Source organism: Eptesicus fuscus, chromosome 18 (genome assembly GCF_027574615.1).
Source record: "Eptesicus fuscus isolate TK198812 chromosome 18, DD_ASM_mEF_20220401, whole genome shotgun sequence".
Taxonomy (NCBI): Eukaryota; Metazoa; Chordata; class Mammalia; order Chiroptera; family Vespertilionidae; genus Eptesicus; species Eptesicus fuscus.
In genome coordinates, this window is record NC_072490.1 from 5,853,242 (window position 1) to 5,876,833 (window position 23,592).

General features: G+C 52.5%; 1 protein-coding gene across 1 annotated transcript in view; it reads left to right on the plus strand.

The window, feature by feature from the left end:
• ITGA9 (integrin subunit alpha 9) overlaps positions 1-20,293 on the plus strand; it is a 266,088-nt gene extending 245,795 nt beyond the window's left edge. Inside the window, exons 27-28 of the mRNA XM_008154962.3 lie at positions 6,575-6,694; positions 19,800-20,293. Of these exons, the coding sequence (XP_008153184.3) occupies positions 6,575-6,694; positions 19,800-19,898 (219 nt within the window). The 3' untranslated portion in view covers positions 19,899-20,293. The remainder of the gene's footprint in view (positions 1-6,574; positions 6,695-19,799) is intronic.
• The last annotated feature ends 3,299 nt before the right edge of the window (positions 20,294-23,592 follow it).

Genomic DNA, 23,592 nt, shown 5'->3' on the forward strand with positions numbered 1-23,592 from the left:
CCCCAGAAGCACATCGTGTTCAGACTGAGATGTCTGTTGATTCTGGAACGCGTCCCTTTGTGGCCAGGTCCCTACGCAGATGCAACCTACTCATCGAAAGGAGAGTTGGGGCTCCTCCAGGGCCCCGGACAGCTTGAGGTCAACGCGCAGCATTCTCCTCCTCCCTTTAAAGAGCGGTTCTGAGGATTCACAGGAGGAATAGAAATAAAACCTCTCGGCCCAGGGCTTGGCACGTCGTAAGTGCTCAACAAATGGGACCCATTCTTGTCAACAAAGGAATTAGCACCAGCCCAGCTTATTCCTCTGCAGATTCTAACAGGTCGAGGAATTTCTGGACCCGGGTCCCGGGCAGGCATGGGCGAGGTTGACATCTGTTTATCTCAGCGCAGACTTGCAGCGTTGATCTTGCCAGATGCACAGTTTATTTTCTGCTCATTGATGTCGTCTCCAGAAGCCTCCCGCCTCCCCCCGGCTGATGTGCTTTCTGGAAGCTGTGTTCTGAGAGCAATTTAAGATATGGTTGGGCTGAGACCATTTCTCCCAGGCCCCACGCCCCTCCCCGTGCCCCCTCCCTGGCTATTAGGTGTCATCAGAAGCAGGTGAAAATAGCCTTTCATTGTCCCAGATGCTCTTCTCTTTCCTCTTCTTATTTGGCTGCAGAGAGGGTCTTGCTGATGTAATTGATCTCTAGCCCATTGAATCTCCCCTGGTGTGGGTGTGAGGTGGTGGTACTGACTGAACTGACCCCCCAGCTTGGGACAGGTGGGCCCCATTGGGGTCATGCCCTCGGGCCTTATGGAGACCAGAGCATTTCTAGCGGGGACATTAGGCATAGTCCCAATAGTCAGAAGGTGGAAGCTTCCAGAAACGCGGAAGTGAATCAAGCCCTGTGGTTTAGGTTCGCCAGCTGCCTCGGCCTGGAAGTGGGCTCCTGGTTGTTTCCTGACGCCAGCTGGCCAACTTCAGGTGCATTAGGCTCTACAGCGCAGGCAGGAGGCCCAGCGTCTGGGCCGGGCCATCACCCCCAGCTGACGTCTGTCCTCCTCGAAGGCTCTGTTGAAGCAAATCCTCATGCTCCTCGTTTTCTTGTTCTAGCTGTTGGCATCCAACACATAAGCCCTCCAGCTTCCGACCACAGCCATGCCAGCATCCATCCCATCACTGGTCAGAACCTCTGCCTTCCCTATCTGTCTGCCTCCTACCACCCTCTCAGACTATCAGGACCCCTCCCCCTTCACCCTCACTCTTTTTTCTCTTTTTATACCAGAAGAAGGATCTCCCCTGGGAAAACCACTAGCCCTGCAACCCTCTTACTGGGGCTATTTGTTCCTTGAGCCCCCACATAAAGTTCTTCCTTCTAATCTACATCTATTTTGCAGCTAGAGGCCTCTTTGCAACCATGTCACTCCCCTGCTGAAAACCCTCCATGGCCTTCAATTTTCTTAAGATATCTATATATATAAAAGCCTAAGCGACCATTACAACCGAATGACTGGAACTGGAACGACCGGTCAACCAGTCGCTATGGCGCACTGACCACCAAGGGGCAGACGCTCAATGCAGGAGCTGCCCCTAGTGGTAAGTGCGCTCCCACAGACAACCTCCTGCGGCCCCTCCACCCGGCTGGCCCCTCCCCACCCACAACTGGCTGGCCAACCCCCGCAAGTCCCTTCCCCCATGCCGGCCGCCCATAGGCCTCGATAACCGGCCAAGCCAAGGGACTCCACCTGTGCACGAATTCGTGCATCAGGCCTCTAGTAGCATATAATCCTTACTGTGGCTGCAGCCTTGCCTATCTCTCCAGCCTCAACTTGAACAACTTCCTTCCTCTGGCTTCTGGTTCAACCTGTTTGCACCAACCTCACTGTTACCCCTGCCGCCCTCATTCCTGCCACAAGGATTTTGCACATGCTGTTCCTTCTCCTTGGAATGATATTCCCTCCCCTCTCTGACGATGTCGTTAATTAACGTCTGCTTATCCTCTAACTCTCAACTCAAGCTGTTCAGCACGGAACGCTCTCTGACTGCCATGCCTGTCTCAGGCTTTTATAACCAGGAACCTCTCCCTGGGGCCACTTTCCAGGGTTACACTTCTGTGTGTATGTGTCTATCAGGCCAGTATTGTCAATAAGCAAAAAGCTCCATGAGAGCAAAGACTGCCTGTTTTACTCACATGAGTCCCCACAGTCTTGGCAATAGTAAGTGCTACATGTACATTTGTCAAAAGGATGAATAGACCGATGGGTGGATGGATGGACCAACAGATGAGTCGGTAGATAGGCAAATGGATAAATGGATGGCCAGGACTTCTCCCAAAGAAATAGCATTTGCAGATATATCTTTGCAGTAGAGAGAGGAGAGGCACAGAGACTCCAGCTTCCAATCCCATCTTCTCTTTGGTGGCAGACTGAGTCACATCCCTGCTTCATCTGACATTATGGTAGACAACACTGACTTCACTCATTTGTGCATTCATGAGTCACGGCATGCATCCCTGCCGTGGTGTAGGTGACAGGAGAGCATGCACTTGACCCCTTGTTCTAGAAGAACTCACGGTTTGCTGGAGTCTGTAGACAGGAAGATACACCATTACCTTTCAGTGAGAAGGACTTAGAACTGGGACTATGAAGCGCTCACTGTGGCTTTAAAACTAAGCTTTGTGAGCTGGGGGGTTCCCTTGAGTTGGCTCAGGGGTGGCTGGGGCTGGGGTGGAAGTGGGGTTGGGGGGACAGGCTTGGGAGGGGGCTGAGCAGGCAGGGCTCCGGCTGCCCATCTTTACAGCCAGAGAATCCACATTTTTCTGGTTTATTCATTGAGATGCTCCCGTAGGGTTTTCTCTGCTAAAAGCGTTGGAAATGGCCATGTTTCCAGAAACTCAGAGAATGATTCATTCTGCTGAAGAGAGGCGTGGGCAGGCTTCTCGGAAGAGGGGGTGCTGGGGCAGAGCCTCTCTTTTTAATTTTGTTTAACTTGGCCCTAAATGCTCAAAAACATTTTTAATAGTAAGAAATAGAAATGAGAAAAACAACCATAATCTCAGAAACCGCCTTTTACTTTTAAATGTTTCTACTGTGTGTGTGTGTGTGCGTGTGTGTGTGTGTTGTTTTTGTTTTTTTTTGCAAAGCTGAAGTCTTCTATATATTAAATTGATACCCTGATTTTCTTCACTTACCATTAGAACATTTATTATTTCCCCCATGTTACTATCACATTTACAAAGAATTTAAATCTTGGATATCAGGCAAAAAGATGTCCTACCAGGCATCTTGGAGCATCCTCTGTCCCTTTCTCCTGAAGTGTGGCCATGGTCCAGCAGCGCTGGCCTGCCAGGGCTTATTGGACATGTAGAGCCTCAGACCCCAGCCTGCCTGGCTGTTCAGAATCCGCCCTGTGATCAGGTTCCTTGGGGTCTCGTACACGTTTACATTTGACCTTCATTTGACGGGCCTGCTTGACCTTCTAGGACCCAGCTCCTGTGAAGTTACATGTTAACCCATAGGAGATGATAACTTATAAGTGACTTTTGCCAGAAAAGATGAAAATGATTTCTGTCTGGCTGAAAATATAATACAAAGGGTTATAGAAACTATAATATATACCTTTCAGGAATTAATGAGTTTTGTATCCAGTTTCAGAATTCGTTTTTGTTTGTTTGTTTGTTATTCCATGGCTGCACATTTATAGTTGTGCTTATGGAAACTAATACAATAATTAATAAATAATAATACAAAAATAAATTCTGGCCCAGCCAGCATGACTCAGTGGTTGAGCATTGACCTATCAACCAGGAGGTCAAAGTTTGATTCCAGGTTAGGGCACATGCCCTGGTTGCAGACTCGAAGCGTGTAGGAGGCAGCCAGTCACTGATTATCTCTCTTCATGGATGTTTCTCTCTCTCTCTCCTCCTCCCTTCCTTACTGAAATCAATAAAAATACATTTTAAAAAAATAAATTCTGCATTTCTGGTGCTCACAACTGTCAACCTACTTTTGCCCCACCCAGTAGTCAGACCCTTCTTTGAACTGCCTTTACCATCCTGCTGATTCCCACAGTAATGAATTAAATGCGTCTTTAACATGTATTCGCTCTATTTTTACGAGTAGATGAGAGTCATGTTTTACGTTTTTGAAAATCATACTTTGAGAGCCAGGTTTATCATCACCGTTTTCAGTAGCTCTGTGGTATTCCACTTCATGAGTGATCATGACTTACTTATCTGTTGCCCTATGGTTGGACATTTAGAATATTCCTACTTCTGCACCAATTTAATTCTGCAGCGACCCTCTTTGAATAGAAAACTTTTCCTGTTTGGGGTAAATGTTTAAGTGCAGAACTAACTCATGGATCAAAGGGGTAGGAACAGCTCTAGCCAATCTGGATAGAGTGTTGTCCCAAGGACTGAAGGGTTGTGGGTTCGATTCCAGACAAGGGCACATACCTCAGTTACAGGCTTGATCCCCGTGCAGGAGGCAGCCAATCAATGTGTCTCTTTCACATCGATGTTTCTCTCTGTCTCTCCCCCTCCCTTCCACTCTCTCTAAAAATCAACGGAAAAAATACCCTCGGGTGAGGATTAACAACAACAACAAAAGGTAGAAACGTTTGTAAGGTGAGCAGTATTGGAGTTTGTCAGTTGGGGAACAGAAAGGCATTCAGAGGGATAAAAAGCCAGGTCTCACAGGGGAGACGATGCTCAGTGGCCTGAATGTCATGAACACACGAACTGCGAGGGGCTGACCCTCTGGGGAGGAGACCGGCTTGTACCCTGTGTTGTAATACATATGCAGTGTAAAGGGAAGCCGTTGATTGTGTAAGCTGAGAAGCAACACGATGAGTCCTGTGTTGTACAAAGAGAGCAGCTGGGAGGCCTCTCCCCGGCTCCTGAAACGGTGCTGGTGAGAGAACAGACCTGACCTGGGGCAGCCACTGGGGGTGGAAACGAGGGGACGGAGAGAAGGGATGTTTAGAGACAGGATCCCCAGCGCATCCGCGGTGGAGGCAAGACCTGCTTGTCTTGTCTGTCCCCGGAGCCCCGGCTGCTGTTCCTCCCTTTTGGGGTTGCATCTAAGATGCGACTTCTTAGAACCGCAGGATGCTGGGATCTTCACCCTCACAGGAGTTTATCCGAGTCGCGATGGGCGGGAACCGGCCCTGCCAAAGCATCTAGCGCACGTCCAAGAAGCTGACCGGCATCCCTAAAAATAATAAAAAGATTAAGCACGCATTCCGGGGAAGTGACGGCGCATTCTTGCGGAACTTGCCAGACTAAACTGTAGCGGGATCTCTCCCTGTGTCTGTCTCCACGGAACCAGACCTCCCGCGCGGCTTCGCCGGGATGCAACGTCCCTGAGAAGCCAACAGGGTCACCCAAAGGGCTGCCCTTCGCAGCTGACGCCCTGGGAGCTCACAGCCTGTCTCGGCGCCTCATGGTCAACAAGAAGCTTCCGCAGGTTTTATTCGCGACCGCACGCCGGGACCTGACGTAAACGGTCTCATGCTCCCTTTCAGACCCCGTGCCACAGAGGAGGAAACAGAGTCGTGTCCTGGTGGCCTCAGGTCACGCTTCTTGGCCAGGAGCGTCTCGTGGTTCCTCTGGACAGGACACCGCGAGAGATTCTAAGTGTGGGAGGTGATTGACACACCGCTTTTTAGGGGCAAGAACCCCAAAGGCGTGACTCTGACTCTGAGACAGGACTCTCTCGTGGGAACCAGACAGGAAGCAGTGGGCTTAGATGACAAACCTTAGAGCCCATTGCCGTCCCACCACCTCCCCTCCCAGAGACCCCTCCTTCCGCATGGCCTCGAGTCTGAAAATCATCCTTGGTAAGAGCCCCTACATGGGGGCTCAATCAACGGTGTCTTCACACGGTGAGATGCCAGCCAGCACTGAGAACTGACGGGCCACAGAGTCTCCCAAACCTAATGTTGAATTCCAGGTACATCGAGGACAAAAGCAGGGGACGCTCATCCAGGCTGGTGTTCCCCTCGGTGGGAGATGAGACGGGAAAGGAGGGTGAAGGGCCTCCTGGGGGGCTGGTCACATTCAGAACTTGATCTCGGTACGGGTTCCGCAGATGCGCTTAGCAATGAGTGCGTGGAAACTCCGTGAGCTGTGCACTTAGGTTAGGTAGACCTCTCTCTATATTAGATGTCAATAAATCGTTTTTAAAAATTAAAAAGTAGCCAACCATGCCCGACCTCAGAAAGAATCTCCCTGCCAGGCGTGACGATGCTAATAGGAGCACCCCCACGTGTCCAGGGTGAGCTGGGGGTCTGCCTGCATGACCCCCTTGGATGATCTGGGAGGTGCTGTTCTCTCCCCATTTTGCAGATGAGAAAAATGAGGCTCAGAGGGGTAAAGGACCTTGCCCAAGGTCACACAGCTAGTGAGGATGCGTCGCAAAGAAGCCTCATGTCTGTTCCCAGAGCGACCACCACGTTTCGTTCCGTAGGCAGCGTTTCTGCCATTTGCCTTCAGGCGGGAAGGGATGGTTTCCGCTCTAGTTCACCCCGAGTCCAGGCTGGGCTCCGTCCTGCCAGGGCCACCCCCTCTCACTCTCGCTCTGCCTCCTAGGTGGTGTTCGAGGCCTTGCACAACATGGAGCCCCGTGGCTACGTCGTGGGGTGGATCATCGCCATCAGTTTGCTGGTGGGGATCCTCATCTTCCTGCTGCTGGCCGTGCTGCTCTGGAAGGTGAGTCTGCGATCGCGGGTCCCCAGAGGCCCCCACCTCTGGGCGCCCAGCCCTCCTGCCTCGCCAGGTGAGAGCCTCTTGGGAGGGGATTCCTGTTGGAACGGCCTTCACGGTGCAGGTACAGCAGACGGGTGGCAGCGTCCCCTTCAGGCAGTGAATGGAGTCCTGGCCCCTTTGAGGTCATTTACCATGGAGGACCGGGCCACTTTAGAGAAAGAGCGAAAAGCTTACTCTCCTTTTTTTTTTTTTTTTTGCCTTCCCTCCAGGCCTAGCATAGGATGGTGGGAGCCTAACTCAAAACAGGAGCATGTGGAGTACCTCTGGGACTTGGGTGGTTTACCATTTTTTGGGGGGGAAGGGCGGGAGTACAAGAGAAGGAACTACAGAGAGACTCGCTGTGTCTGTCCCGTGTGGAATAAGAGAGCGATTTCTTGGTAGCTGAGATGGGCCCCAGGTCCCGAGTCCTGCCAGGGTCGCTGCATCGTAAGTTCTCTGACCCCAGGTGGTGCGTGGGCAGGTGACCCAGGGTGTAGAGTTGCCCCGCCTCCTTCACCAGGAGCACCTGTTCGTCCTTTGTGACTTGGCTCTTGTCACTTCCTCAAGGAGAAGGGGGTGTCCTTGCCCCCAAGTCTAGGATGGTTTCTTTGCCTCAGAGTCTCCTCTCAGAGAGCTGGAGTCCATACCCTTCAGAGCCTCTGTGTTCAGCCACAGAGTGTCGGTCATTATCGGATGAAGGTCTGTGTCTCCCACTGGCCAGCCATGTTCCTGGTGGGTGGGGCCCTGTTCTTGTTTCCATGGTGTCCCGGCTCCTACAATAGCGCCAGGGACCGGAGCTGGGACTCCCAGACGCCAGAGCCCTGCCTCCCCAGATTTCCAGGTTTCAGATGCAGGTGGAAACAGCCTCTTACATTATTATGAATGGATGCTTTACATTTAAATAATTAGTTTCATTGGGATTACAAAATAATTAGTATTTAGTGTTCCAACATAATAAGCGGGGGAGGGCAAAGCCCTAGCTGGTTTGGCTCAGTGGATAGAGTGTCGGCCTGCAGACTGAAGGGTCCCGAGTTCAATTTGGGTCAAGGGCACATGCCCGGATTGCAGGCTCAATCCCCAATAAGGGGTGTGCAGGAGGCAGCCGATCAATGATTCTCTCTCATCATTGATGTTTCCACCTCTCTCTCTCCCTCTCCCTTTCTCTCTGAAATCAATAAAAATCGATTTTAAAAAAGAGGGGAAAAATTGTAAAGCACTCAGAGTCCACGTCCCAGAAATAACCATGGTGACACAGTGCTGCCTCTTCCTGACCCTTTTCCGCAAAATAGACACAGGCCAGGCATTCTCGTGGCCTTTGCTTGGTTTGAGTAGCATGTTAACATTTTCCTGGAACATGCTTGATGTATTTTCAGGTGTAAGACCTCTAAAATGAAAGCATTGGGTTTAATTATTCATCTGGAAAAGTATAATAACTACACTTTTATCTAAGAAGTCTAGAAACACAGAAAAAAATAGTGTTTTTATTGTATACTAGAGGCCCGGTGCATGGGATTCGTGCACTGGTGGGGGGCGTGGCCTGCGGGGATCAGCATGCTGTGGGAGCGCTGCTCATCCCAGTCAGCCGAGCGGCACACTGACCAGGGGGCAGCGCCTGCGTTGAATGTCTGCCCCCTGGTGGTCAGTATGCTTGCTATAGCGACTGGTCAACCGGTCGTTCTGGTCGTTCTGTCATTTGGTCACTGGGCTTTTATTATATAGGATTTTTCAGATTGACAGTTGGACTCACTCACTGATTGCTTTAAGTTTAGAGATACTTCATCTGAAAAGGTGTCTGGAAGTTGAACAGTATTTTGAGCCCTGGCTGGGTAGCTCAGTTGGTTAGAGCGTCGTCGCAATACACCAAGGTTGCAGGTTCAACCCCCGGTCAAGGGCATATACAAGAGTTAACCAGTGAATGCATAAAAAAGTGGAACAACATATCAATGTTTCTCTCTCTCTCTCTCTCTCTCTCTTCCTCTCTCTTCTCCCTCCCTCTCTAAAAATCAAATTTTAAGATAAAAAAATTTTAAAAGTATATTGAGCATATTACATGAAAATACATTTATCTTACATCCCATGCATTTCGGACACCATGCGTCTGTTTTGCAGCTTATTTTCCCTGAACACAGTATCCAGTCATCTTTCCGTGTCGTTAACAACCTGTTTCCAGCGCTGCCTTAAGGCTGCAGGGCCCGCAGATTACTCATCCACCTCTGATGTTGGAATTTAGGTGGCTCCCGGGTTCACACTTCTTTCAACAGTGCTGCAGTGAATATCCTTGGAGCCAAATATTTGCACAAATCCTTCATTATGTGCTTAAGATGAAATCCTGGAAATGGCATTACCGAGTCAAAAGAAATGTGTATGTCAAGCCTTTTATTACATATTGCCAATTGCCCTCTAGAAAGGTTACACCATGCACCCTCCTGTAAGCCGGGTATCCAAAGTGCCCAATTTCCTGTATATTTGCCAGGAGTGGATATTACCTTTTTTTTTTTTTTTTAATCCGCCAATTTGTTGTTTGTTTAATCAGTGTGGCCGGATGGATTCTTAATGCTCCGTTTTCTCCAACTCCTTCCTGCTGAGACAGCCTCTGGCCTGTGGGCGGAGAACAAAGCCAGCTCAGTGTGAGAGATCTGAAAAGACAGTAAGGGCTTTGGGGTGTGTGTGTGTGTGTGTGTGTGTGTGTGTGTGTGTGTGTGTGTTCCTTCCTTTCGTCTGCCTTTGCATGGTCTCTTGAGATGAAAGGAAGTGCCATCCTCCTGATTGGGTGGGTGGGATAAGACAGGGACACAGAGTTGGGAATGTGTCCACTTGCTGTCATGGCTCCGATGCCTTCCTTCTGGCCCCCCTCTTGGCTCTGCCCATCTCCCGAGCACATGCCTTCACCCGCCATCTGCTTAGCTTTGCTTTTGTTGTGTTTGACTAAAGAATGTGGTCGCAGGAGGTGGCTGTTGTGGGGCAGCCAAGACCCTGAGGTCACCCAGCTGTGTGTGATCCAAAGAGCCAGGACCATGAAGGCAGACATCCCCCTCGCCGTGGCCTGGGGAAGAGAGCAGAGGGCGGCAATCACAGGGCCTCCACCAGGCGAGGTTTGACCTTGGGTTTGGTTTGGGTTTTCCAGGCAACGAAGGGCAGGTGGATATTCCATGCAGCGGGAGAGGAGGTGAGAGATGATCAGGCTTCGTGGGGGGCAGCTGGTGAGGTGTGTCAGGGGAGGGCAGTCAGTGACCGCCGTGAGATGACCTCCCTCGGCTGGCATGGTCCCGCCTGACTAGGAGAAAGGGGGACCATGGGGGTCTGGAAGCAGAGCAGTGGTGTGGCCACATCTGTTTCAGGAGGGAGATCTGGGGACAGGATGGGGACGAGGTCCATCTCCATGGTGGAGAGGAAGGGACCCAGTTAGAAGAGGCAGGATGTATTGGCCGGTTGGACTTGAGAGGTCAGGAAGGAAACAGGATGCGTCTCTTGCTGTTTTTAGAGTAGATGGTGAATGGTTTCCCTAACCAGGTAAGAAAGGCAGGGCTGGAAGTCGTTGTGGAAGAGAAGGAGTTTAGTATCAGGCTTTCTGAGTGTGGTTGCCTCCAGGAGACTAGACTTACTCCCCGTCACCCTCACCAAGCAGAGGGAAAGTCAATAGAAGGACGTTCCTATCACCTCACTAGCCTGGGCAGTTTTCAGTTTCTAGGGCTGAACATATTTCTCTCAGCCATTTTTTTCAAGTTAGTAGAGCGCGCGCGCACACATACACACACACACAGAAATCTATTCTTTGCCACTTAAGCAAGAGAGAGAATTCTAAGGATGCAAGGTACTCATAGATACCAAAGGAAATGTGTGTATTCAGACCCAGAAAATGTCCACAAACCAAAGCAGGCACTCCCCCTCCTCCCCGCAATCCCATTGTCCTACACAGCCCTTCCCCCTACTCCTCTACACGCCTGCATCATCTTCTCCATAGCAGACCAGCTTTCTCCACGCTTCCCGACACACGGGAGAAAATGGTTGCTCCGGTCACCTCTGATTCCCCATCCTACAAGTCTTAGAGAGAGACTCTGATTGGCTTAGCTCCTGTCAACTGTGGCTAGGGACAGGGAGTGGGCTGGGAGAGAATCAGACTGGACCAGTTTTGGTCCCATGTCTCCTGCTAATCCACACAGCTGAGACTGGGGTATGAGAAAAATGCAAGATGGCAGTTTGAGGCGATGGGGTGAAACTGGGGGTGAATCACAGAAAAGAAAGAGACTAGGCAGATACCCCAAAGGCATTCACTCCATCAGGGTTTCATGGCTGTTAGTGGTGCTGATGCCTGAATTGCAGGCTTTTATATTGTATCAATTAGCTATGGGTGCATAACAAACTGCCCCCCGAATTGAGTGACTTTAAACAATCATTACATCATATCATACAAACTAGAGGCCCAGTGCACGAAATTCATGCATGGGGCGGGGGGCGGGGGCGGTGTCCCTCAGCCGAGCCTGCACCCTCTCCAATCTGGGACCCCTCGAAGGATGTCCAACTGCCCATTTAGGCCCGATCCCACAATCCAGGACTGCTGGATCCCAACCGCTCACCTGCCTGCCTGCCTGATTGCCCCTAACCACTTCTGCCTGCCAGCCTGATCACCCCCTAACCACTCCCCTGCCAGACTGATTGACGCCTAACTGCTCCCCTGCCAGACTGATCAACGCCTAACTGCTCCCCTGCCGGCCCGATTGCCCCTAACTGCCCTCCGTTGCCAGCCTGGTCGCCCCTAACTGCCCTCCCCTGCAGGCCTGGTTGCCCCCAACTGCCCTCCCCTGCTGGCCTAGTAACCCCTAACTGCCCTCCCTTGCCAGCCTGGTCACCCATAACTGCCCTCCCCTGCAGGCCTGGTCCACCCAACTGCTCTCCCCTGCAGGCCTGGTCACCCCAACTGCCCTCCCCTGCTGGCCCGGTCACCCCTAACTTCCCTCCCTTGCCATCCTGGTTGCCCCTAACTTCCCTCCCTTGCCAGCTTGATTGCCCCTAACTGCCCTCCCCTGCTGGCCTGATTGCCCCCAACTGCCCTCCCTTGAAGGTCTGGTCCCTCCCAACTGCCCTCCCCTGCTGGCCACCTTGTGGTGGCCATCTTGTGTCCACATGGGGGCAGCCATCTTGTGTGTTGGAGTGATGGCCAGTTTGCATATTACCTCCTTATTATATAGGATGTGTGGGTCAGGAATTCAGGAAGGGTTTGGCTGGTTGCTTCTTCTGTCCCACGTGACATTGAGAGGGGTCACTCAGTGGCATTTGCCTGGTGGCTGGTCTGGTCTGAGGCGTCTGCGATAGCTTCGCTCACATGCCTGGCACGTTGTGGGGATGGCTGGGAGGCTGGGCTCAGCTGAGCCCCTCTCCCTCACCATGTGGACTCAGGGTCCGTCCGTGGGGCCCGTCCAGCAGAGTGGTCTGTCTGTTCGCGTGGTGGGAGGCTCCAGGAGAGCGTGGGAAAGGCTGCCAGCTCTGCCACAGGTAGCAGCCCAGCCCTCACTCCATCAGCGAAGTGACCAGACATGATGGCTGAGCCGTGTGCGCCCTGAGAGGTGAGCAGCACGTGGCGGGTGAAGGAGCCTGTGCCACCAGCTCCCGGCCCTTCCCGATGTCACTGTGGTGCCACTGACACACCCATCATCCACTGTTGATCTAAAATGGAAACCCAGCGCGGAACTCCAGGCTCCCTGCCTCCTCTCCCTCTGACTCTGGGCAGACCCCGGAATCTTCTAGAAGGACTGCCCGCTGGCATCTCAGCCACTCTCTCCTGCTTGGCGGCAGCAGGCCCTGGCCCCAGCGCAAAATCCACAGCGAGGGCCTTGAGCTAACCAGACCCCTTCTACAAATACTGAAATGGATCCCCGTCAGCTTGCCCAGAGCCGGGATGTTCGAGACACTGGGAGCCATAATTTAAACTTCATGTGCGGGGATCACGGTATCCTGCCAAACCACCGTGCAGGAAGAAAACTTTGAAATATAAAGCGCTTTTAAGGGGGGAAACTTCAGATGAGTCCCTTCTCCTCTCCCTTAGCTGCTGGCCGGGTCCGAAGCGGCCGGGGCCCGGTGCCTCTTTAAGACAACCATAAAGGCCTGTTTATAGGACGTTTCCTTGTTCGGCGGTTCAGTAGCGATAACAACTTTGTCTGGGACCTGTACCTTTAAGGAGTGCTTTCCGTCCTTAAGCCAGCCTTGGAGTCAAGTGGTAAGAGAATAAAGATGCTGGGATGTCTTTGACGTAGAAGAAAATAACCTCATTTGGGGCCCCAGGCAGCTCTCTGCCTCCCCCCTCCTTTATGCGGTTTGCCAAAACACACAGGCCACCCCTCCACGCGGGAGAAAACTCTGCATCCTCCCCTACTGCCTTTCCTCTCCCTCCTGTTTGCCCCGGGCACGCCAAGATGGCCTGGACGGAGCGCAGTGCCGTGGCCTTGCCAGCCCTGTGGCCCGTCCAGCCCAAAGGCCCAGGCCCCGCCGGCCCCGCCCTCGGACCCATGGCGAAGAGAGGGCTGCAGCGTGTGCTGTCCGCCCCCAGAAAAAGGACGGCCTCGGGCCTGACCTGAGCTGGAGCTCTTCCAAGAGCCTGCTGCTTTCGAGCTGGCTTTGGGCTCCTGGTTTTTATTGGAGAGCGTGGCTGCCAACCCCCAGCAGAAACGCTTAGAAAAATAAATCTGCGAAATGGCTCAGAGAACGTGGAAGGTTCGGCAGCCCCCACCCCCACCCCCATCCCCACCCCCCGTGGGTCGCTGGGGTCGTCACCTCTCCTCCAGCCAGGCTGGGGAAGCCATCCTTGCTTCTCTAAAGGGAAAAGGAAAAATGCACAGGCATGCACACACGTGTCCATACACACACACACACACACATGTGCGCACACACCCATCACGCTGTCTCAATTAAAACCATGTGCCAGAGACACTCCGTGGGGCTTATTTATGTTTGAAAGTAAATACTGGGCTGATGTTGCAGGGCTGACATCTCGAGGCAGAGACATGCTATGTAAATAGTCAGGAACCTGAGGAGACCCATAAGCACGAGGCCCTGATTCATCCAAAGAAGGAGTGTGCCCGAGGTCCTTGGAAGAGCTGCCCGGAAGGCAGCCCAGAGGCCAGGGAAGGCGGGGGTGGCGGCCGCACACGAGACCAGATGCCCTGGAGTCCAGGCCAGTCTCTCTCTCTCACCCCGAAACGGGCTGGGAAGGAAGAGGCCGGGGCTGCAGGCTGCAGACCCCAGGACTCAGTCTAGCCTTATTTCCTCCTAGGCCTCCTGCCTCCCTAATTAGAGCTATTCGGGGGAAACCTGCTGTTTCCCTAGCCCCGTGGTCGGCCAGCTGCGGCTCGCGAGCCACATGCGGCTATTTGGCCCCTTGAGTGTGGCTCTTCCACAAAATACCACGGCCTGGGCTAGTCTATTTTGAAGAAGTGGCGTTCGAAGAAGTTTAAGTTTAAAAAATTTGGCTCTCCAAAGAAATGTCAGTCGTTGTCCTGTTGATATTTGGCTCTGTGGACTAATGAGTTTGCCGACCACTGCCCTAGACGTTTTCTGGTAGCTTTTTGATACAAGTTTATCAGAAAAATGGTGTGAGAGGCTTGAGAGGCTCAGGGAGCTGCTGTTGGGGGCCGTGGGACCCTCGCGGACAAAAGGCCAGAAAGCACGGTGCTCCCTCGGCTCTCAGCTCAGCGACCCTGGGCTTGCTCTCTCTCCTCCTCTCCAGTTTCCATGCCTGTTTCCTCTGCGGCGGACAGGACAGTGATAAACAGAGCCTTTGGCCCCTCAAGTGGCAAAGGAAGTCCGGGAAGGTTCCAGAAAAAGTGCAGAAAAACATGGATTCCATTGGGTTGGAATTGAGTGTGGGGCCGCCGAGGGCCCAGCTTCCCCCTCGGCACTACTCATTTCCCAGCATGCTCAGCGTGAGCTCAGCTGGCAGCAAAAACATAGGCTTGCCCAGCACTCCTCAAAGGTCCTCCCCAACGTAACCATGAGCGCTCCCGGGAGGGACAGTGTGTGCCCAAGGAAGGCCTGCTGCAGGAGAGGGATGCCTGTGAAGTCTTGACTGGTCTCAATTCCTAAGAATGTTACAGTTCTTCGTAATAGATCCATACTTTAATAGAAAAGTTGAAAATTCACCTTTTCAAAAACTCTCAGGAAAGTTGGCCTCAGGCAAGGACTCTGTGCCTGTCCCTTCTCCGTGAGTCCCGGCCTCACAGCTGTGTGCCCCACAGGCTGCCGTCCCAAGTCGGCTTTGGGGACCAGCATGAAAAGCTGTGTTTGTGTTTCGTGGCCGGAGGAGGTTCGAGAATGCCATTGGTCTCGTGGGCAGAGGCAAAGACACTGGGGCTCAGAGCCAGCCAACGACGTATCCTGTGGCCCACGCGTCGTTCGTTGGTGCGCGGGCGGTAATCGGGACTCTGGGGTCCCCATGCCACGTCTCTGGCCTGTGCCGCTCCTCTGAGTAGGTCCTGGGGCGCGGGCAAACCTAGTTGACACAGTTGTTTGGGGGACCACTGGTTGGTAAATATCAAAAGCCAAAACCAGGCTCTGAACAAAAGCACTAAGGCGATCGGCTTGTTTTCTGAAATAGAATTCGTTTGATCACTAGAGTTAGAGTGTGACAGAGACCCCGCTAGACAACAGGGCCCCTTTGTGCAAACTAGCAAACCGCCGCCCCCTCCTCCAGAAACTTGACTTCCATCTGTCAGAAATTCAGACTCGACTGATTTCCTTAGAAAAAGTCTCTCTACTGACACCTGCTGGGAAATGGTTGAAATAAAGTCCGCGCCTCTATCTGTGAAGTGAGCTGGCACCTCCCCGCGGACACGCACTCCAGCAGTGCTGCGCTCCTGGACCCAGCACTCCCTCCCCATGAGAGTGGACTGTGTTTTAAGAAATGGTCTTCGGCTCCAAGGGCCAAACGGCAGTGGCAGCTGCAACCTTCCCTCTAGAGACCACACCGAGGTTGTGTTGGGCACAGGGCTCTCCAGACCCTGACCATAGCGTGCGTCAGGCGACTTTAGGACTAAGGCGGACTCCAGTCCTTTTGGGAGAAAAGAGCTTGCTTCTGGGTGCCTGCAGGAGGCAACAGCACCTTCACGTTTAGGCAACAAATGAAACCCATGAAACATGAGTACACATGTGAGTTGGTCCAGGAGATCTAAATCCTTGCTAGGTTGTTTGTTCACTCTGCGTCAGATCTTCACGCTAGCACAGCTCTGAGAAAGTGGCGACCTTTGTCCTTCTTAGAGATGGACAGGGAGAGTCTGTTCAGCAGGACAAGGCACAGTGATGCTCTTTCCATCTAGAACCCCGTCGGCTGCCTCTCTGCCACCCCTCCTGAGGCTGTTCACTCGTTCAGTAAGTCAGACAGAACACGTGGAGGGCTGTGTCAAGTTACCTCATGCTGCGTAACAAACCGCCCCAAAGTCGAGGCAGGGGTGGGGAACCGTTTTTCTGCCAAGGGCCATTTGGATATTTAGAACATCATTCTCGGGCCACACAGAATTATCAGTTTAAAAATTAGCCTGCTGCCCAGCCGGCATGGTTCAGTGGTTGGGTGTCAATCTATGAACCAAGAGGTCAAGGTTCAATTCCCGGTCAGGGCACATGCCCGGGTTGAGAGCTCAATCCCCAGTGGGGGGCGGCAGGAGGCAGCCTATCAGTGATTCTCTCTCATCCTTGATGTTTCTCTCTCTCTCTCTCCCTCTCCCTTCATCTCTGAAATCAATAAAAATATATATATTTTGTTAAATTAGCCTGCTACACTTGGTCTAACTCACCCCTAATGCCTTGGCAGGGCCAGACCAAATGGTTTCTCGGGCCTTACAGCCCACAGGCTGGGCGTACCCCACCCCTGGTAGTGGCTTAAAAGCAGCAACCATCTATATAGCTCACAAGTCCATGAGTTGGACTGAGCTCTCCAGGCTCAGCTGGACTCACCCACATCTGCAGGCAGTGGGCGGGGGGTGGGGGGGCGTGTAGGAGGTCCCCAGCTGGGTGGACGCTCATCTTCCAGCAGGCCAGTCCAAACGCAATCTCATGGCCGGCAGGACTCTGAGAAAGTGAGCAGACGCGTGCAAGGCCTGGCGAGGCCTAAGGGTGGACCCGACACAGCATCTCCTCCATCGCATCCAGTTGGCAAAGCAAGTCACAGTGCAGATCCCAGGTGTGGGGAACAGACTGCACCTGCCTGATGGGACTTGCTGCAGAAGCACGTGGCACAGGGCAGGGATACAGGGGAATGGAGGATTGTGGGCACCTCTGCAGATTCTCGCTGATGCCGAGAACAGATGAGATGCTGAGCTCTGGGGATGGAGAGCTCATTTATTTATTTTCTAAATAAAATGACCGTTAGCAGTCATATCCTTATTATCTTGTCCCAACCTGAGGCAAGATAGCTGAGCCTTCACACGCTTGCACCTGAGGAAGAGGTAAACTTCCCACTCTCGGTTCCTATAGTAGTCCACTACTATACTATTGGCTAAATGGCTCCATAGCTCAGGGGTAGTCCAGAACTATAATAGGAGAATTGGAGCAACGCCAGCCGGTCGTCTGGTAAACCTCAGAATCCTGCCTTCCAGGAATTCTGAGACAAATGCAAGAGGAGAAGGGAGCAAACAGTTAAAATTCGGCTTGATTAGTGCCACGGTAGAGATAGGTTACTTGTCTGGAATCGAGCGTGAGTAACCCGGAATTACTGAACCATGACACCATGGACAGGCAGAGCTACGTGCTGAAGAACCTCATTTCCATAGTATATCCAGCCCTCTTGGCATGATTATGTTCTCTTCAGCACAGAGGGGGCACATGCCATTTTTCCCCATCGACCATCTTTCTCTTTCCGTAATGATCGTTCAAGCAGTAACGTCTCGGGCAGACGTTTCCATTAAAGCTTGGGTTGCTTTTCCGGCCTTCTGTGGGTGTGCTACGAGGACCTTTTCCTATTTATCCAGAACTTTCAGGCCGAGCCCCTTCTCCACATCCCTTGCAGAGGGGAGACAGCCGTAGGGACTCGGGGAGAGAAAAGCGCATTTGTGGGGTTGTCAGAAAGTGGCGTTCCCACAGATGTGGTCTGATGCTGCGTAGAAGAGACCTCCAGGGCTGAAAACACTAGGAACTCCATGTCTGCTTGCAACCCTGGCCACGAGGACGGGAGCTCGCAACACAAGACCCTTGCCGGTTGTTGTGAGGAAGCTTCTAGTCCGTCCCAGTCATTCAAACAGCACCGCTCCGTTGGCTCCGCCCAGAGCGAGAGCTCAGGACGGCCTTGGCCATGTGGGTGGAGATGCTTCCTGGGCGGCTCTCTTGATTGTTCTCCACTTCGGCTCAACCCACGAGCCCCCTGCTGGGGGGTCGGAAGATGGTGGCGCAGGAGAGTTCCTGACCCCCGTTGCCTTCCTCACACCATCAGGTGGCTGTGGATGCTTCTCTCATAGAGGAGCGTGGAGACCACTGCGCAGGCAACAGCAGGTTAGATGAGCCGGGAGAGCGGGTTTGCCTGATGGTTTGCGCAGGCCAGGTTCACCTGGGCGTTCGCTGCTGGCAGCAGGCGGTAGAGATGGCTAGTCTTAACCATCTTCAAATAGGACTACGGGACTGTAAGCTCATGGCAGCGTGGCATCAAAGACCATGTGTGGGTCTCAATCCTCTGTTCAAGGGGATGGGAAGGAGGGTTTGAGGGAGGCCATTTACTCGGAAGGTGATCTCAGGGAACATGCATCAGAGCAGGGAAACAAGGCAGGGAAGAGAAGGAAGCCAATCAAGGATGCGTCGAGCTGCTTAGCACGGCGGGCAAGTTCCACTGGGAAACTGTGGGACGGGCATCTCAGGGATGTCACCCCCAAAGAGAGAGGGAGCTGGAGTACCCCCCAGTCCCAGCAGCCATGCCTACAGGCAGGTGCAAGGAGGGACATCTGACCTCAGGAAGAGATGCCACTGATGCTGGTGAGCAAAGGACAAGAGATGCCAGGTCACCCTGAGCGTGGGAGAAAAGGTCAGCCTTGGGCTACAGAAAGTTGCTTAAATATCGGGCCATAGAGTGCTTGTAATGACTGTCTGAGCAAAACAAAAATTCATCTCATCCCCTGTGAGAAGCCAGAAGACCCAAGAGCGGGCGGTCTTTTCAGAACCGGGGTAAAGGAAACTGCCCTCTGGGCCGGGAACAGATGCCAGGCTCCTGGCTGTGGCACACAGACAGGTATGAGAGGAAGACTAGGGGGAGACTGCAGACCCGAAGACACTTTCCAAAGCCTATTGTGGGAGAGCAGCAATTATTCAATTAGTCCACGATGGCCAGTATCTCTCAGGATATTAATAAGTTTATCAAAACCAGATAAGCTCAGGAAATGCCAAGCCCTTGGATTTCTTGTATCCTTTCCTAAAGGTTTATTAGAACCTTTACTGCTGTGTACATTGCAGATCTCTTTAAGAAAGAAAGAATGCAGCGTTTCCCAAACTCATTCAACCATGAGACCCATGTTACACCCAAACACCTTGAAATAACTCTCTGTAACTAGTGTTCCCCGGCACACAGTTTGGGAAACACTCCACCCAGAAGCACTTTACAAGAGCAGTCATGAGGTAGCCTGGGGAAGTCCATGCATTGTGAAAAGTGGCTCCGCATAAGGCTCTGTCTAAAGCAGTCAAATCAGAGGCATTTTCCCAGCCAGCCTTCCTGGCACTGAGTCCCAGTCATGCCTCTCCTCGGCCAGGCATGCCACTCCTCGGCCAGGTCATACCACTCCACGGCCAGGTAATGCCACTCCTCGGCCAGGTCACGCCTCTCCTCGGCCAGGTCATGCCACTCCTCGGCCAGGCATGCCACTCCTCGGCCAGGTCATGCCTCTCCTCGGCCAGGCATGCCACTCCTCGGCCAGGTCGTGCCTCTCCTTGGCCAGGTCATGCCACTCCTCAGCCAGATCATGCCACTCCTCAGCCAGATCATGCCACTCCTCGGCCAGGTCATGCCACTCCTCGGCCAGGTCGTGCCTCTCCTCAGCCAGGCCGCCTTACAGTCCAAAATGCCTAATTCCTCAGCTTCTCTAACCCGGCTTCTCTTCTGTCTGCCTTTCAGATGGGCTTCTTTCGCCGAAGGTACAAAGAAATTATTGAAGCCGAGAAGAACCGGAAAGAGAATGAAGACAATTGGGACTGGGTCCAGAAAAACCAGTGACCTGCCCCACCAGTCACATGACCCACTCATGTCACCTGTCGTCCTTGACCTTTGTATCTTCCATATTTGGAAGAAAGAATGTTCTCCAGATTTTTCGGAGGCCCACTGATGCTGTTCTCATCTTCATTCTATCCAGCCCAGGTGCCAGCCTGAGGCCGCCACTTCGGCCAGGTCACATGACTGGAGCCCACCACTTCCTTTTTAAAGATGAACTCTGAACTTTGGAAAGCAAGCTACAGAGCCGAGCAATATTTATGGATGCAACGTGCGTGGTCAACCCTCAGGGGAAAACTGTTACCTAAAAGTATTTTTATAAATATAAGCCTTTTATACTGATTATGTCTTTATATTTGTATCAATGTTTTATTATTTCTATTAAATAGTTATATAATTCACTCAAGCACTGATATCTGGCCTGGAAACACATGTACATTCGTACAAATTTTAAAGGATGAAAATCTTACTGTTCTTTGGAACTTGCTGTTACAACAGACTTGGCAGATCAAATCATGGGAAGAAACCCCGTGTCATGAATCCACCAAGCTTGCGGCTCTGAGTCTGAACTGTGATTGTGGCCGGACCCCCGAGACAACTTTCACTCCTTTCTTGCCTGGAGTCAAGTTTGACGTTAATGTGCTAAAGAACTCTAAGTATTTTTTCATGCGTACCTTTCATTGGAAGATTCCCAACAGGAATTTGGATGGAAAACCTGATTCCCAGCAGCAAGCCTGCTCTGCATCACCAGCAGGCGTCTCGCCCTCCTTCCAGTGGATTAATAGGAGAATTGGAGCAACGCCAGCCGGTCATCTGGTAAACCTCAGAATGGCATCGCATCCTGGACGTTGTGCATCAGAGTCCGCGCACCACGAGGACTCGATCAGTGCCCACCCAGCAGAGACCTGTGTCGGATGCTGTGATATGTTCCCTTTGCGGGGTCCCTTGAGTTCAGAGGTCGCCAGTTCCCTAGCACGTTTGCTAATGGGAATCGCAGATTCCTTCCCAGAGATGACCATTCACCCTGTTCTTGTTGTTTAAAGTAGTGTCTTTGGTGGGGTTCCCAAGAAGCAGACCCCAAGACAAGGATCTGCATGCAAGTAACTAAGGAAGTGCTTCCAGGGGAACACCGGTATGGGGGTGAGGGAAGCAGGGCGAGGGAGGGAGCCAGGGAAGGGTTCCATGGAGGGTAGCGTCAGCCAGATCCTGCAGGGGAGCTCTGGAGGGTTAAGTTGCATCTCAGGGTTGTCCCAACCTGAGGCAAGATAGCTGAGCCTTCACACGCTTGCACCTGAGGAAGAGGTAAACTTCCCACTCTCGGTTCCTATTGGCTAAATGGCTCCATAGCTCAGGGGTAGTCCACTACATGAGAGCTGCAGGTGCACCCCCAAGCTGGGGAGGCATACAGAAACGGTGCAGCGGGATCTGGGCATAGCCCTAGCCTCCTCCCCTCCTCCCCGCGGGGTTGGACACTGAGTTATGGCCTTCCGTATCCAAGCTTTCTGTTGGACAGCGGTTACTATTGGATGGGATGGGCTGCCCAGTATGGAGTGCATTGTAACTCTCTAAAACGGGCAGTGAGACGGTGGCTGTACTGTGCTCAGCACTGCACCCGGCGCCTTAGTGAACCCTCAGCGACCGTTAGCAGCGATGGCTGCTGTTACCGCTGCTGAAGAACCGTCTGATGAGAGAGAAAACGTGTGGCTCAGAGCAGGGTCTGGCGGAGAGTCCTTCATGGCTCCTGCTCCAGCCCCAGTACAGGCAGATGGGCATCCAATGGGAAGGAAACAAAAAACAAGACGAAGGATCTTTAGTACAGACCCTTGTCTGCTGGCAGCTAACATGGTGGGGGCCCGTGAACACTGGTGGAAAGACACAACTCCACGTCAGGGGGGAGAGGTTTGCTAGCCAGTTGGCTGATACTTGCAAACATCGCGAACGCTTTGGCAAGATCACAGGGTGCTGGGTCGAACCTGGCCTGTGTGTCTTTTCGTTTCTTCTTCTGCGTCGACCCTGATGCAGGAAGACAGTGAACGTATCGTGGTGGCTCGGGGAATGGGCAGCAAAAGCCAGAGGGTCCAGGGTAGGTATGAGGGAGGCTGATCCAGAGTGAAGCTGGGGATGTCGCCTCTAAGGGCTGGAGGCACAGAGGTAACGACAGGGCGGATGGAGGCGGGGAATCCAGTTCTGGCACAGAGTTTGCCTGTGAGTTTTATCAAGAGTAATAAAGCAGTCTTCAGTGGGTCTCAGCCGCTCATTCAGAGGGTATTTATGGGGCCCCTGCTTTGCGTCAAGCTCTGTGCTAGGTTCTGGAAGCTCCCCAGAGAACACCACCACGGCACTTTTCGCCTGGGGGGAGGCACGCCTCCTGCAATGGCGAGTAGAGAGTGGATTTTTTTTCTTTTTCATTTTATGAAACCCCATTCGCAGCTTCCCTTTGATGGGCTTTTATTGGTTGTGTCACGTTGTCCTTTTAATAAATCACTTAAAATTCTTAGGCGGTAGTCCTGGGCCGGCTCCCTCGGGGGTTGGCCAAATGCTTTTATAGCCACTCCCGCAAGGGCTGCAGACGCATTGGTGACGGTGTGGAAGGCAGAGGGAAAAGCCTGTTCCAATCAGGGTGGGCTCCTGGGGGGCGGTGTCGGAGCCAGGTCCATTTGCTTCTGGATGGCAGACCCGCCTGAGGAGTCCCGTCCCCGGGAGGGTGCTGAAACCTCATAAGGCAGTTTTAAGAAAACCATCCTCGGCATCGGCAGGAGCCAATCCCAGCAGCCACTGCGGGAACCCGTTTGGGAGGGACGGTGCCTCTGCTTGTCTGGTCGCGATGAGGAGCCGGCGGGGCACAGCGATGGAGAAAGGAGTCCCCACGTGGCTAGCGCTCCCAGCCCTACCCCAGGTCAGGAGCCCTCGCTAGGCTCCTAGGGGAAGCAGACAGGGTGAGTTGTCGTGTCTGTGTTACTTCTCCAGAATATTCTCTTACAATTCCACAGTGAACTCCAATTTCTGCCCTTCTTTGGGTTCACTGTGGAATCTTCTAAGACGGCAATTTTCAACGGGTGTGCCTCAAGAATTTTTAAAACAAGCAATACCTGACTATTTAGTAGGGGGCACTGGCCTCCTTTTTCTTAGATTGTCAAATCAAAAAAGTGACAACAGCCAACACAATAGCCTTCCGGTGTGGATGAACCAAAATTGTACCTTTGTTGTTTTGTTAGCTCTGCAGAAAAGATAATACAGTTTTTTTGGTGTGCCACAGAATTCTAGTAATTAGCTACTGTGCGCCACAAGATGAGAAAGGTTGGAAATCCCTGTTTTCACCAGCTGTCAGAAGGATGGAGATATTGAGATGCTTTTCAAATATGAAAAAGGGCCTTTGTAGGGACTGGAGAAAAGCATGCCCCCCTTTCCCAAAACAATTTGCTTGTGACCCGTTTGCCTGGGACTCACGAGTCAGAACATCCCAAAGTGAGCCCCGGCCTGTCGCAGGGAGGAGGCCGTGACGTTGAGGCGCGAGGAGGCGCCAGGAGAAGTGAGGGGGCCCATTGGCCGCATGATGACTGACAGGCACACATCTGGAATCACTTACCACTGAGGTCACCGAGGCTTTCCCAGGCAGTTCTTCAGGAAAATTCCACCACCGGGGGTATTCTGAAACCTGGTAAACATTGCAGAAAGTCCTTCTTCACCACATCACGGGGAG